At 38.2% G+C, this 16,075-nt stretch overlaps 1 protein-coding gene across 1 annotated transcript; it reads left to right on the top strand.

The window, feature by feature from the left end:
- Positions 1-569: 569 nt before the first annotated feature.
- LOC128706286 (replication factor C subunit 4) lies at positions 570-15,478 on the top strand. The gene is made up of 4 exons (XM_070081395.1): positions 570-711; positions 1,332-1,453; positions 9,533-9,611; positions 15,335-15,478. The coding sequence occupies exons 2-4, from the start codon at positions 1,344-1,346 to the stop codon at positions 15,434-15,436; spliced, it is 291 nt and encodes a 96-aa protein (XP_069937496.1). The 5' UTR covers positions 570-711; positions 1,332-1,343; the 3' UTR covers positions 15,437-15,478.
- The last annotated feature ends 597 nt before the right edge of the window (positions 15,479-16,075 follow it).

The following is a 16,075-nucleotide window of genomic DNA, read 5'->3' as shown; positions in this document are numbered from 1 at the left end:
CTTAGTTAATCTTAAGTAAATTTTAAGCCTGCCCATAATGCTCTGCATACAAGGGGCTTTGGCATGCTGCACTTTAAAAAATTGTATTCCTTGTACTTCTCTGTATCATGTTCAAATTAATAAATAAATAAACAAATAAATCGGAGTGCCAGGGAAATAAGACAGACAGTCCTCGATGACTTACACTGACTTTCTTGGATTATCCTGGGTGGCTAACCCTGCGGGGTTAAAAATCCGAACGAAATCATGTATTTTATGAAGAGGCTCGTGATCCAAGGAACTGGAATTGTCATCTCCTTCCTTGGATCGAACCTAAATATCTTCCATTGAACCCCCTACGGTCTTAACGCCCTCAAACCGGAAAAAAAAATTAGAGAACCCATTACAATGGAAAAGTTGCACTATTGAAAAATTTTTAAGTTTTTTTTTTCTCTTAATAAAATGCCAAAAATATATATTAAAATAAATAAATTTTTGTTTTAAAACAAGAAATACTAGAACACGATGAAGTAATGTGTTACTTTTATTTATTTAGGGAAGTTGAGTAATAATTTTCAGTTGTGTGAGGCACCAGGAGCAGCAGCCAGCCAGTGTTTACCTCAGTCAGGCGGGAAATATCACTCAGCTGTTGCTGCTTTATGAAGGCTTTTTGTAGTTGGAAGACATCCTTTATATGTTTATTAGCTGTAATTGTGCCTCTAGGTTGTTTATGTGAGTACTTCTATGTTGTAAATATGATACATAACGTGTAAGTGGTACAGATAACAAGGGAAGTCAATCACCACCTTGTTGAGCTTATCAAAGTTAATTCATCATATAATACATTTGTATGTTTATTTTGAACGTATTTAGTGTGGTATATAAAACTTCTGTGTAATGTTGCCTAGATAATCCTGAAGAGGAAATGACACATTAGCAGATACTTATTTTAATAAATTTTTGAGGTTACCTTTCGTTTTTTTCATTGGCGAATAAGACAGTAATTAAGTTTATTTAGGCACAGGTACACATAAATACAATTATCATACATAATGTAAATTACCCAGGATCCTTATATCATATTTTCTATTTGTAGATTTATAAATTTATTTCCTTGTATGATATTTTCTATTTTATTCATTGTGGCATAGTTTAATTTTGCACAAACATACCTTGTTCAGCATAACCCCGAATATATATCCAGATATATCTGCTAGTAACCAAGGAAAGATGCAATTACTACACTGTACATGTATGTTGTGACACCATAATCACTTATTTTACAGAAATATTTTGGATTATCCTTGAGTGTGTGTTAATTATAAATAGTTTTTTTTTTTATCTTATTACAGAGTTGAGGAATCATGCATGCTTTCCTGAAGACAGGCAAGCTGAGTGCAAGCTCCAGCTCAGCAGGTCCTAGTAAGGAAAAGGTTCCCAAGAAGAAGGGACCTACACCATGGGTTGAGAAATAGTATGTTTTTTGCTGAAGCTTGATTATTATTATTATTATTATTATTATTATTATTATTATAATCAAGGGGGAAGCGCTAAACCCGGAGGATTATACAGCACCTGGGGGGGGATGTGGAAGGCATTCAGGATTAATTCGGGGAACTGGAGCACAGATCCAATTCCCTAAATCAAGAGCCCCTCACCAACATCAAGGAACCTTCCTTGAGGGGTGCTGAAGCTTGAAAGTGTTGTTGTTGTTAAGCATTCCAAGTGAAGGAGAAAAAGTTATCCTGGGTTTAGCTCCCCTTTCTGCTTTGTTTCCCCCCAAAAAGTATCTTGAGAATGTGTGTATATAATAATGATGATGATAATCTTTATTTCTACACGTACATATTATAACTTATACAGACTTAGCTGTCGTGAAATGGGGTTGCTCTTGAAATTGGACGTCGTAGCCCCTATTGCAACAATGAATAAAATTGTTCCACTCTGATTCTGATTGGATGTGTTTGTGTTCCTGAAATTTTTTCTCAGTCCTGAGTTGTTTCAGTTGTGTTGGAAGCTTGAGAAGAAACTGAACTGTTCATCACAGTTATGACTGCATGATTTCATGTGTGCGTATATACACAGATGACCCCTTCACTTACAACTTGATTGGTATATGGAGACCTACCATAAATTGAACCATTGCAAATTAAAGATCTTATTTTCTGTGGGTTTAATGTCATAAATGGTGATTTTTGTTCATGAGAACTAATTTCCTACAATAAAATTACCAAAACTGTCCTCAGATATGAAGGAAGGCCAAATAAAACTAATATTCCATTGTATATTTCTTTACATTTATTAACTAAAAACATTTAAAATGAAAATAGGCTTGTATTTTTTCCATTCAGTGTTTGCATTGATCTTGCTGTCTTCAGTTCAGTTTAAATATTTAGCATTATCCTTCAAAGTCTTTTTCATGGTTGAATTCCTAAATTCATGTTTATTAGCCATTTCTTACACGTTAATTTCTAAATTATGAATATTCACAATTACATGTTTAATTTCCAAAGTAAGGGCTTTCCTGGGCTCCTTTGTTTATTTTCCACTCCTTGGATTGCTTTTTGTTTTGTCAGACGTTGTGACCATCAAAAATTGTTAAGGTAATGTACAAAACTAACAATGAAGAACTGTGTGAAAGAGATGCACACAGTTGAAGCAGAAGCTGCAGATTAGCAAGTCTAACTCTCTCTCTCTCTTACTTGTTGTGGGGTGATGTGTGTAGTCCATGGTATCATGTTGTAAATACCAGCTGTGGACATGATTTTTTTAGGGGCTATTTTGCCATGAAAAATGGTCATAAATGCTGGTGGGGGATCATAAGTCATGGGTCACCTGCATAGTATATACATATATTATATAGTACAGTAGACTGTCAGCAAGAGCAGTTAGTTAGTTTAATATGTTTATTATGCACCCCATACCCATCCTGTGGGCGGTAGTCAAAAGATTACAGAGGTACATAATTGGTCCAGGGACTGGACTCCAAAGTTTTGATAGCTGAGCAAGTTACAGAGGTAATGAACTCACAATTTACAAAGGTAATGAACTCACAATTTACAAAGGTAATGAACTCCAGGTAGGTCTGGTCACAATCATGACAAGTTACAAAGGTATTTACAGATTACAGAGGTACGTAATGGGTCCAGGGACTGGGCCCCCAAAGTTTTGATAGCTGAACTAGGTACAAAGATAATGAGCTCACAAGTTACAAAGGTAATGAATTCTGTAGAATGGTTACTTACATTTATACATGGCTACAATCATGAACAAATTATAGTGTAATGAGCAATTCACACTTCCACACCCGGTCACAACTGTAATGAGTTACTGGTGCAAATATTGATTGTCGAGTCTCACACACACACACACACACACACACACACACACACACACACACACACCCACACACCCACACATACCCACACACACACCCACACACACACGCACGCACGCACGCAAACACACGCACGCACGCAAACACACGCACGCACGCAAACACACGCACGCACGCAAACACGCACGCACGCAAACACACGCACGCAACCACCCACACACACACACACGCACGCAACCACACACACACGCACGCAACCACACACATGCACGCACGCACGCAACCACAAATAGCAAGAGCATAGGTTACATTTCTAGAAATCAGCCTGTAATCTAATTTAGCACTAACTAATCTGAAGACTATGGGGAGTTTGTGGAGATGGTTGATGTGGCCATCATAGGCTGAAGAGGATGAATATGGTTCTTGTGTTGATGTGAATGTAGGGTTCTCAATGGTTGATGCTTGTACTGGAGTGGGCACATAAGTAAATTCTTTGACAACACAAAAATAGGCACAATAACACAAGTCTACAAATTTTAAGACATTTTTGTGCTTTGGAGAAAAAAGGTTTGTATTTCACCTTATGTTTTTTAGAGTGCTGAAAACCAATATGACTGTAATAACAATTAATTGACTTAAGGAAACTGTATCTTTTAATTAACCCTTAAACGGTCCAAAGAGATCGACGTTCAAATTCGTAGTGCTACAAAAGTAGATCTACTTTTTTTTTTACATATTTTCAAATATAACAAAAAAAAAATGTAGATAAAAGTTTTTTTTACACGTTTTCAAATGTAAAACAAAAAAGATCATCTACATTTTTTTACATACTTTCAGATGTTGAAAAAACGTATATATACGTTTGGACCATTTAAGGGTTAATTATGCATTATGGGTATAGGAAACTATGTATATTTTAAACAATTCCACATTGTGGGTTTGTATAAAGAGCCTTTCTCCTGTACAGTTTATTCACTCTCTCCCTTCCCAGGTCACAGATAGCAGCAGCTGGCCTTTTGGTCCATACCTGCCATGTATGGGTCAGTAGACCTGCTAGTGTTCTTCAGTTCATGTGTTTTTATGTAATTGTGTCTGTTTTGGTTTCACATTAGTATTTTACACCAGTGACAGTAAGGCATCATCACCTGCTCTAAACACCTTGGAATTTCTCGCTTAACTCTCACAGTGTTTACTGTTTATCTTGAAGTTGTAATAAAGTTGGTAGAATTACCGACAATATGTAAAGTAAAAGGACACAAGTGCAACTAATGTGACATTTTATTGTGGCAACATTTTGCTCTCCAGGAGCTTTGTCAAGCTGTTACAAACAGTACATGGACACAGAGGGTACATATAGGCTCAGAGTGAGGTGCAATAGTAGTGGTGGTAGTAGTAGTAGTAGAAGTAATACAATATGTTAGAAAAATTAACTTGCACATGAGTAAACGATATAAAGGCTATTACTTGGGAAACATAAAAATTGGTTAGACAAATATTTCTATTGGAGGCTGGATAGAGAAGGTCTGTTTCAATGTTCATTCTCTGTAATGTGCTTGTGTTATAATTATAATGAAATTATAATTCTTCCCAACAGCCAGGTTGCACTGAACGTTTCTAAAGTACTTTCACAAGCTAACACCAGAGTCGCCATCGCTTCCAGCACTTCGATAAAGGATCTAACCAGAACAAAATCCAAGCACCACGAACCAGTCAACGCAGGGGTTTACACTATACCCTGTGGAGGCTGCGACAAGATTTATGTAGGTGAAACAGCAAGAAACCTCGACACCCACCTCAGTGAACACATTTATGCATGTAGGAACGATAACTTGAACAACGCCTGTGTACAACACCGAAATTCCACCAATCATCTCATGAAGTTCAGGGAAGCCCAACTAGTGATCAAAGAAACTAATTTCCGCAGACGCAAATGCCTCGAGTCTTCACTAATAGCTGTTTCTAATACAATTAAGAACATAAGAAAGAATGAACACTGCAACAGGCCTACTGACCCATGCGGAGCAGGTCAATGTCCCCCCCCCCCCCGGATTAGACCAATGACCCCCCCCCCTGGATTAACCCAATGACCCACCCAGTCTGATCATCTCCACTCAAGGATGGAGCACTGCACCAGACCCAATTAAACAAAACAAAGGTAGCTTCACCATCTCTGAAGTCTTAGTAAGAATCCTCCTGAAAACAGTAAATCCTGCCATCACGTAGTCTCTCCTGTTAATACTACACAAGCACATTACAGAGAATGAACATTGAAACAGACCTTCTCTATCCAGCCTCCAATAGAAATATTTGCCTAACCAATTTTTATGTTTCCCAAGTAATAGCCTTTATATCGTTTACTCATGTGCAAGTTAATTGTTCTAACATATTGTACTACTACTGCTACTATGCTACTATACTACTACTACTACTACTATACTACTACTACTACTACTACTACTACTATACTACTACTACTACTATACTACTACTACTATACTACTACTACTACTATACTACTACTACTACTATACTACTACTACTACTATACTACTACTACTACTATACTACTACTACTACTACTACTACTACTACTACTACTACTACTACTACTACTACTACTACTACTATACTACTACTACTACTACTATACTACTACTACTATACTACTACTATACTACTACTATACTACTACTATACTACTACTATACTACTACTATACTACTACTATACTACTACTACTATACTACTACTACTATACTACTACTACTACTACTATACTACTACTACTATACTACTATACTACTACTACTACTACTACTACTATACTACTACTATACTACTACTATACTACTACTACTATACTACTACTACTATACTACTACTATACTACTACTACTATACTACTACTACTATACTACTACTATTACTATACTACTACTATTACTATACTACTACTACTACTATACTATTACTATACTACTACTACTACTATACTACTACTGTACTACTATACTACTACTGTACTACTACTACTACTACTACTATACTACTACTATACTACTACTACTACTATACTACTACTATACTACTACTACTACTACTATACTACTACTATACTACTACTATACTACTACTATACTACTACTACTACTATACTACTACTATTCTACTACTACTATACTACTGCTACTACTGCTGCTACTGCTACTGCTACGGAGAGCGAAACGTTGCCACAATAAAATGTCACATTAGTTGCACTTGTGTCCTTTTACTTTACATATCTTGAAGTTGTTCTTCATCATCCTCTTCTATCTGCATCATTCCTAACTGGGAATTGAGGTCCTCCAACATTTCTTCAGTACGTGCTTTGTCGTCATAGTCTTCTAATAGTTCGTTTAAGTTTACTTCAGGAATTTCTCATAATCCTTTGCATGTCACAGACTGTTTCCTCGATCTGACTACAGTATTTACTGAGGAAAAACAAGAAATTATTCACTACAGAAAGCCATAATTGACCTCCGCCTGCATTTATGGTTGATTAGGCACTTTCTTTTGTGCCATTTTTACATAAGTGGATCCATGATGTGATGAATTTTTTCATGACCTTCTGTGTGTAGTGCCACTTAAGTGTTGTAATGACTCACTGATTCAGTAGCTGTATCAAATGTGTCATATTTGGTGGTGAAAATTCAACCTTGACACTTGGATAGACAGACTGCAACATTTAAGGAGGCCTATGGGAATTATCAAGAAAGAGGAGAACTTCAATGCAAGATTCTTTGTGTCTGGGTACATCTCGGCTGTAGAAATAAATTAATGCTTGAACCAATCAACAAATGGTTTCAGTTATCTATGTTGCACTGTTAGTGCAAAATAACAGGCAAACAGGCTGTCTTGACCTGAGCAGTAAATTACCATAGGCTTGCACTTGAAATCATCTGTTACATTTATACAGAAAAGCAAGCTGAACCTATATTTAGCTGCCTTGAACCCAATTGTACAATTTTGTTTGCTAATGTAATTTCTTGACAATATTTGCTTCCAAAATACCTGTCTTTGACAGCATTAAACACTTGTGTGGGACTCTGTGTAATCTGAATTCATTTGTGCAAAGAATATAAGAACATAAGAAAGAAGGAACACTGCAACAGGCCTACTGGCCCATGCGGAGCAGGTCCATGTCGTCCCCCCGGATTAGCCCAATGACCCCCCTTCCCCTGGATTAGCCCAATGACCCACCCAGTCTGGTCACCTCCACTCGAGGATGGAGCATGGCACCAGACCCAGCAGCACAAGCTAGTCAGGTTCAACTCACACCCACCCACACCCACTCATGTATTTATCTAACCTATTTTTAAAACTACACAACGTAACTGTACTCGGGAGTTTGTTCCACTCATCCATGACTCTATTACCAAACCAGTGCTTTCCTATATCCTTCCTGAATCTGAATTTTTCCAACTTGAAGCCATTGCTGCGAGTCCTGTCTTGGCTGGAAATTTTCAGCACGCTATTTACATACCCTTTATTTATTCCTGTTTTCCATTTATACACCTCGATCATGTCCCCCCTAATTCTACGCCTTTCGAAAGAGTGCAGATTCAGGGCCCTCAGTCTATCCTCATATGGAAGATTTCTGATACATGGGATCATCTTTGTCATCCTCCTCTGTACGTTTTCCAGAGAAATTTCCCTCAGCAACATAATCAACTGATGCTCTTACACTACTAATGTTTATGAAGCCCATCATGCCTTGTAAAGTTTTCAAACCATCTCTACACTGTTTTATGCTGTATTAATGTAAGCCCTGCCCTTGTTGTCTTAATACTTTTTTTTCTTAGCTGTATTGGCCTCTGTCATTTTTAGCATGTCACTGTCTGCACTAGTCATTTCACAGACTATTTTCTTGTCATTCTTTCTTATTGTACAGATGGATTATTTCTTCAGATCCAAGGAGTGTGCTGTTTCAGTGACAGGTGAGCTGTCTGCAAGCATATCTTAATCCTCTATTTTCTTAGATACCATCAGAGATTCACATTTCATTCATCTTTTTGGGACCTTCAGCATTATTAGTATTCCTCTTGGATACCATTTTTGTTCTCCATTTGTTTGATCTATTTTTATCTGTTACATGATCCATTCTGTTTTAGCACTTTCTTGTGAATAATAAGAATCTTTTTATTCAATGGCATATTCAAGAATTTTTGCAACAACACTTACCTCTTATCTATTAACTTACCAGTGCTAAAGGCCTATAGTTTACATGGGCCTCCCAGTTACCTTTAACAAAATTTACTATTTGTCTACCAGTTTACCTTTACGTTCTCTTTAAACTTGTGTAATATCTCGGCTGCTCCTGAAACTTTGTTTTTATTAATATTCTCTTATTTCTTGACTTCTCATTTGGTTTTTACAGTGGACTTTATTTCAACAATTATTGATTAATGCCTTCATTAAAAAAATTTCCTTTGTAAATATGTAAAACATCTCATTAAATTTAGTGTAGATGCTAGTTGAGCTTTACAGCATCTCTGACCCCAGAATAACTTATTTTGAGTCACCATTATTGATTACGACAGTTTACACCTCGTCTCTCCTCCATGAAAAGGCACATAAAATTGCCATACAGTATTGTACAATGCTTATATTCTTAGTGTTTGGTTATCTTCCACATCAGTGGACCAAGTCCACTACTTCAGAAGACAGTTGGACAATCATGAAAAATTAATTTCATAATTTGGAAGTTTTGGACAGCTGGCAGTATTATACATGTATATCCCCTTTCCCTATTAGTTGATTAATAAGAGGGTTCACTGTACACTTTGGAACTCTTACTGTTTTATTCATTGTCACTGCTTCAGAAATTTATTGTCCTTAATCCTCTGTACTTTGTCGTTTACATGTAGTTTGCTTTATATAAATTTGTTTAACAACGGTGTGTTAGAGCAAGTGATAGGTGCCTGTTTGAGTGACAGGTACGGGTTACTTTAAGTGAAGCTTGTGCTACCTCTCTTTTTACCTGTGTCTTATTTATCTCCAAGTGGGCTCACTTTTCATTAATGGGTAAAGTGTGTTGGCAAACACTTGTAAACTGAAAATACCTCTTGAGCATGAAAAAATTATTTGTACTAATTTTTCAATATAATCTCATAACTGCTATTTGGTCAAGATAATAAAATACCATAGATATTATTTAAGAGAGATTTTTCTTTTCAGCCGGCCAAAAACAGTAGAAGATGTTGCTTACCAAGATGAAGTTGTGTCTGTACTCAAAAGTACACTGCAGGGTGCTGATGTGAGTGCTTTTATAATGTTCTGAATGAAAAGATTCACAGTATGTCAATTCAGAATATAAAGGTACAGCATGTACTCAGTGGGTGTTGCAAGATCAAACTTTAGTCACCAGTTTTTTATTTTGGCCATATTTTTTTTTTTATTATCACACTGGCCGATTCCCACCAAGGCAGGGTGGCCCGAAAAAGAAAAACTTTCACCATCATTCACTCCATCACTGTCTTGCCAGAAGGGTGCTTTACACTACAGTTTTTAAACTGCAACATTAACACCCCTCCTTCAGAGTGCAGGCACTGTACTTCCCATCTCCAGGACTCAAGTCCGGCCTGCCGGTTTCCCTGAACCCCTTCATAAATGTTACTTTGCTCACACTCCAACAGCACGTCAAGTATTAAAAACCATTTGTCTCCATTCACTCCTATCAAACACGCTCATGCATACCTGCTGGAAGTCCAAGCCCCTCGCACACAAAACCTCCTTTACCCCCTCTCTCCAACCTTTCCTAGGCCGACCCCTACCCCGCCTTCCTTCCACTACAGACTGATACACTCTTGAAGTCATTCTGTTTCGCTCCATTCTCTCTACATGTCCGAACCACCTCAACAACCCTTCCTCAGCCCTCTGGACAACAGTTTTGGTAATCCCGCACCTCCTCCTAACTTCCAAACTACGAATTCTCTGCATTATATTCACACCACACATTGCCCTCAGACATGACATCTCCACTGCCTCCAGCCTTCTCCTCGCTGCAACATTCATCACCCATGCTTCACACCCATATAAGAGCGTTGGTAAAACTATACTCTCATACATTCCCCTCTTTGCCTCCAAGGACAAAGTTCTTTGTCTCCACAGACTCCTAAGTGCACCACTCACTCTTTTTCCCTCATCAATTCTATGATTCACCTCATCTTTCATAGACCCATCCGCTGACACGTCCACTCCCAAATATCTGAATACATTCACCTCCTCCATACTCTCTCCCTCCAATCTGATATTCAATCTTTCATCACCTAATCTTTTTGTTATCCTCATAACCTTACTCTTTCCTGTATTCACCTTTAATTTTCTTCTTTTGCACACCCTACCAAATTCATCCACCAATCTCTGCAACTTCTCTTCAGAATCTCCCAAGAGCACAGTGTCATCAGCAAAGAGCAGCTGTGACAACTCCCACTTTGTGTGTGATTCTTTATCTTTTAACTCCACGCCTCTTGTCAAGACCCTCGCATTTACTTCTCTTACAACCCCATCTATAAATATATTAAACAACCACGGTGACATCACACATCCTTGTCTAAGGCCTACTTTTACTGGGAAATAATTTCCCTCTTTCCTACATACTCTAACTTGAGCCTCACTATCCTCGTAAAAACTCTTCACTGCTTTCAGTAACCTACCTCCTACACCATACACTTGCAACATCTGCCACATTGCCCCCCTATCCACCCTGTCATACGCCTTTTCCAAATCCATAAATGCCACAAAGACCTCTTTAGCCTTATCTAAATACTGTTCACTTATATGTTTCACTGTAAACACCTGGTCCACACACCCCCTACCTTTCCTAAAGCCTCCTTGTTCATCTGCTATCCTATTCTCCGTCTTACTCTTAATTCTTTCAATAATAACTCTACCATACACTTTACCAGGTATACTCAGCAGACTTATCCCCCTATAATTTTTGCACTCTCTTTTATCCCCTTTGCCTTTATACAAAGGAACTATGCATGCTCTCTGCCAATCCCTAGGTACCTTACCCTCTTCCATACATTTATTAAATAATTGCACCAACCACTCCAAAACTATATCCCCACCTGCTTTTAACATTTCTATCTTTATCCCATCAATCCCGGCTGCCTTACCCCCTTTCATTTTACCTACTGCCTCACGAACTTCCCCCACACTCACAACTGGCTCTTCCTCACTCCTACAAGATGTTATTCCTCCTTGCCCTATACACGAAATCACAGCTTCCCTATCTTCATCAACATTTAACAATTCCTCAAAATATTCCCTCCATCTTCCCAATACCTCTAACTCTCCATTTAATAACTCTCCTCTCCTATTTTTAACTGACAAATCCATTTGTTCTCTAGGCTTTCTTAACTTGTTAATCTCACTCCAAAACTTTTTCTTATTTTCAACAAAATTTGTTGATAACATCTCACCCACTCTCTCATTTGCTCTCTTTTTACATTGCTTCACCACTCTCTTAACCTCTCTCTTTTTCTCCATATACTCTTCCCTCCTTGCATCACTTCTACTTTGTAAAAACTTCTCATATGCTAACTTTTTCTCCCTTACTACTCTCTTTACATCATCATTCCACCAATCGCTCCTCTTCCCTCCCGCACCCACTTTCCTGTAACCACAAACTTCTGCTGAACACTCTAACACTACATTTTTAAACCTACCCCATACCTCTTCGACCCCATTGCCTATGCTCTCATTAGCCCATCTATCCTCCAATAGCTGTTTATATCTTACCCTAACTGCCTCCTCTTTTAGTTTATAAACCTTCACCTCTCTCTTCCCTGATGCTTCTATTCTCCTTGTATCCCATCTACCTTTTACTCTCAGTGTAGCTACAACTAGAAAGTGATCTGATATATCTGTGGCCCCTCTATAAACATGTACATCCTGAAGTCTACTCAACAGTCTTTTATCTACCAATACATAATCCAACAAACTACTGTCATTTTGCCCTACATCATATCTTGTATACTTATTTATCCTCTTTTTCTTAAAATATGTATTACCTATAACTAAACCCCTTTCTATACAAAGTTCAATCAAAGGGCTCCCATTATCATTTACACCTGGCACCCCAAACTTACCTACCACACCCTCTCTAAAAGTTTCTCCTACTTTAGCATTCAGGTCCCCTACCACAATTACTCTCTCACTTGGTTCAAAGGCTCCTATACATTCACTTAACATCTCCCAAAATCTCTCTCTCTCCTCTGCATTCCTCTCTTCTCCAGGTGCATACACGCTTATTATGACCCACTTCTCGCATCCAACCTTTACTTTAATCCACATAATTCTTGAATTTACACATTCATATTCTCTTTTCTCCTTCCATAACTGATCATTTAACATTACTGCTACCCCTTCCTTTGCTCTAACTCTCTCAGATACTCCAGATTTAATCCCATTTATTTCCCCCCACTGAAACTCTCCTACCCCCTTCAGCTTTGTTTCGCTTAGGGCCAGGACATCCAACTTCTTTTCATTCATAACATCAGCAATCATCTGTTTCTTGTCATCCGCACTACATCCACGCACATTTAAGCATCCCAGTTTTATAAAGTTTTTCTTCTTCTCTTTTTTAGTAAGTGTCTACAGGAGAAGGGGTTACTAGCCCATTGCTCCCGGCATTTTAGTCGCCTCATACGACACGCATGGCTTACGGAGGAAAGATTCTTTTCCACTTCCCCATGGACAATAGAAGAAATAAAGAAGAACAAGAACTATTTAGAAAAAGGAGAAAAACCTAGATGTATGTATATATATATGCATGTGCGTGTCTGTGAAGTGTGACCAAAGTGTTAGTAGGAGTAGCAAGATATCCCTGTTATCTAGCGTGTTTATGAGACAGAAAAAGAAACCAGCAATCCTACCATCATGCAAAACAGTTACAGGTTTCTGTTTCACAGTCATCTGGCAGGACGGTAGTACTTCCCTGGGTGGTTGCTGTCTACCAACCTATGGATTTAACAAGCAAAATCTGTGGCCAGACAACATTCAGAAATGGACAAAATCCTGTTAAATCCAGAATTACCCGTTTTTCTTAGGGTCCACTGGGTAAATTAATTTCAAATTTGACAGACTGTCCATTAAATGAGAATTGTTTTTTACAGACAATTCATGATTTAATGGACAAAGTTCAGGCCAGAACTGTGTTGTTACTGCAGTCTGCTGAGTATAGAGTATTTATTTTCTGATTTAACAGACTTAGTCTGTTAGTCTGATTTAATAGACTAATTGTCTGTAATATGCATGTTTAAAAGAAATAATTATTTATCATTATTAATCATAGTAGTATTTATCATTATTATTCTTTCTTTTAACAAACCGGCCGTATCCCAGAGAGGCAGGGTGGCCTAAAAAGGAAAACGAAAAGTTTCTCTTTTTAAATTTAGTAATTTAAACAGGAGAAAGGGTTACTAGCCCCTTGCCCCCGGCATTTTAGTCGCCTCTTACAACACGCATGGCTTATGGAGGGAGAATTCTGTTCCACTTCCCCATGGAGATAAGAGGAAATAAACAAGGACAAGAACTAGTAAGAAAATAGAAGAAAACCCAGAGGGGTGTGTATATATATGCTTGTACATGTATGTAGAGGAGGCAGTTGGAGGCAGTGGAGATGTCCTGTCTAAGGGCAATGTGTGGTGTAAATATTATGCAAAAAATTCGGAGTGTGGAAATTAGGAGAAGGTGTGGAGTTAATAAAAGTATTAGTCAGAGGGCTGAAGAGGGGGTGTTGAGATGGTTTTGTCATTTAGAGAGAATAGATCAAAGTAGAATGACATGGAGAGCGTATAAATCTGTAGGGAAAGGAAGGCGGGGCAGGGGTCGTCCTCGAAAAAGTTGGAGAGAGTGGGTAAAGGAGGTTTTGTGGGCGAGGGGCTTGGACTTCCAGCAAGCATGCATGAGCGTGTTTAGATAGGAGTGAATGGAGACGAATGGTATTTGGGATCTGACGAGCTGTTGGAGTGTGAGCAGGGTAATACTTAGTGAAGGGATTCAGGGAAACCTGTTATTTTTATATAGCTGGACTTGAGTCCTGGAAATGGGAAGTACAGTGCCTGCACTTTAAAGGAGGGGTTTGGGATACTGGCAGTTTGGAGGGATATGTTGTGTATCTTTATACGTATATGCTTCTAAACTGTTGTATTCCGAGCACCTCCGCCAAAACAGTGATTATGTGTGGGTGAGGTGAAAGTGTTGATTGATGAAAGTATTTTCGTTTTGGGGATTTTCTTTCTTTTTGGGTCACCCTGCCTCGGTGCGAGACGGCCGACTTGGTAAAAAAAAAAAAATGTATGTGTAGTGTGACCTAAGTGCAAGTAGAAGTAGCAAGATGTACCCGAAATCTTGCATGTTTCTGAAACGGAAAAGGCACCAGCAATCCTACCATCATGTAAGACAAGTACAGTACAGGCTTACGTTTTACACTCACTTGGCAGGACGGTAGTACCTCCCTGGGCAGTTGCTGTCTACCAACCTACTACCTAGGATTTATTATTCTTATTAGTATTTATTATTATAATACAACTCACTGATGTATAATAAATGTTATAAATTTTCTTGTTTTGGTACACTTTAAAGCTGGTAATTACTCATTGCTGTGACTTTAAAATGATAGCAAGAGATATTGTAATATATTCAGTGAATGGAGTTTATCACAAGCATCACATAGCTGTCTTAAGTTTACCTTGTGTTTGATATACTGTATATACTCTCTGTAAAAAAAAAAAAAGTTCAAAAAAGTATTCCTTAAATGCATGAATATTTGCGAGCCTTACCAGGGAACTCAGAAAATACAAAACATTGATATCTGTTTTTCTGTCCTTTTGCTTTCATTATGTTTTTAATCCATTCTGTTTGGTTCTTGAGCAGTGGCAAACCTCATTTGTTTCACTAAAACTATTTTCAGAAACTGTTGTAACATCTTTGTTAGGCTTGCTGTATAGTAACATCTGTATTTTTTTTCAGTTGCCAAATTTGCTGTTTTATGGACCACCTGGTACAGGTAAAACCTCAACTATTTTGGCTGCTGCAAGACAGCTCTTTGGTGACCTTTTCCACCAGAGGTGAGTGGTTTAGAAATGGTAGCTCCTTGTAAGATTCAAGCTAGTATCTGAGGTTTGTGTGTCACACTTAATGTCAACTGAAATCTGGGAAGCACACTGTATGCTTGGTTACCTTTATAAACAGGGTCTCTGTGGTAGATTACTGTTAGGCAATATCAGGGGTCACCACCCCAGTAGCCCAGTTGTAGACATAAGAACATAAGAAAGATGGAATGCTGCAACAGGCCTACTGACCTATGCAAAGCAGGTCCATGCCACCCCCTGGCTTAGAACAATGACCACTTAGTCAGGTCACTTCCACTTAAAGGAAGGAGCATGGCATCAGACCTGGTAGCACAAGCTAGTCAGGTTCAACTCATGCCCACCCACACCCACTCATGTACATATTTATCCAACCTCTGATGGTACTTAGGAGTTTGTTTCACTCTTCCACAACTCTATTTCCAAACCAGTGCTTTCCTATGTCCTTCTTGAATCTGAACTTTTCCAACTTGAAACCATTACTGCGAGTCCTGTCTTGGCTGGATATTTTCAGCACACTATTTACAACCCCTTTATTTATTCCTGTTTTCCATTTATACACCTCAATCATATCCTCCCTAATTCTGTGCCTTTCTAGAGAGTGCAGATTCAGGGCCCCTCA

This window comes from Cherax quadricarinatus, unplaced genomic scaffold, assembly GCF_038502225.1.
Source record: "Cherax quadricarinatus isolate ZL_2023a unplaced genomic scaffold, ASM3850222v1 Contig2560, whole genome shotgun sequence".
Lineage (NCBI taxonomy): Eukaryota > Metazoa > Arthropoda > Malacostraca > Decapoda > Parastacidae > Cherax > Cherax quadricarinatus.
This window is presented reverse-complemented; position numbering and strand designations above follow the sequence as displayed.

Excerpts from the sequence above, each read along its gene's own strand:
- LOC128706286 (XM_070081395.1), top strand. The coding sequence starts at position 1,344 with ATGCATGCTTTCCTGAAGACAGGCAAGCTGAGTGCAAGCTCCAGCTCA. Across the intron at positions 1,454-9,532 it reads ACACCATGGGTTGAGAAATA|CCGGCCAAAAACAGTAGAAG; the intron begins GTATGTTTTTTG and ends TTTTCTTTTCAG. Across the intron at positions 9,612-15,334 it reads GTACACTGCAGGGTGCTGAT|TTGCCAAATTTGCTGTTTTA; the intron begins GTGAGTGCTTTT and ends ATTTTTTTTCAG.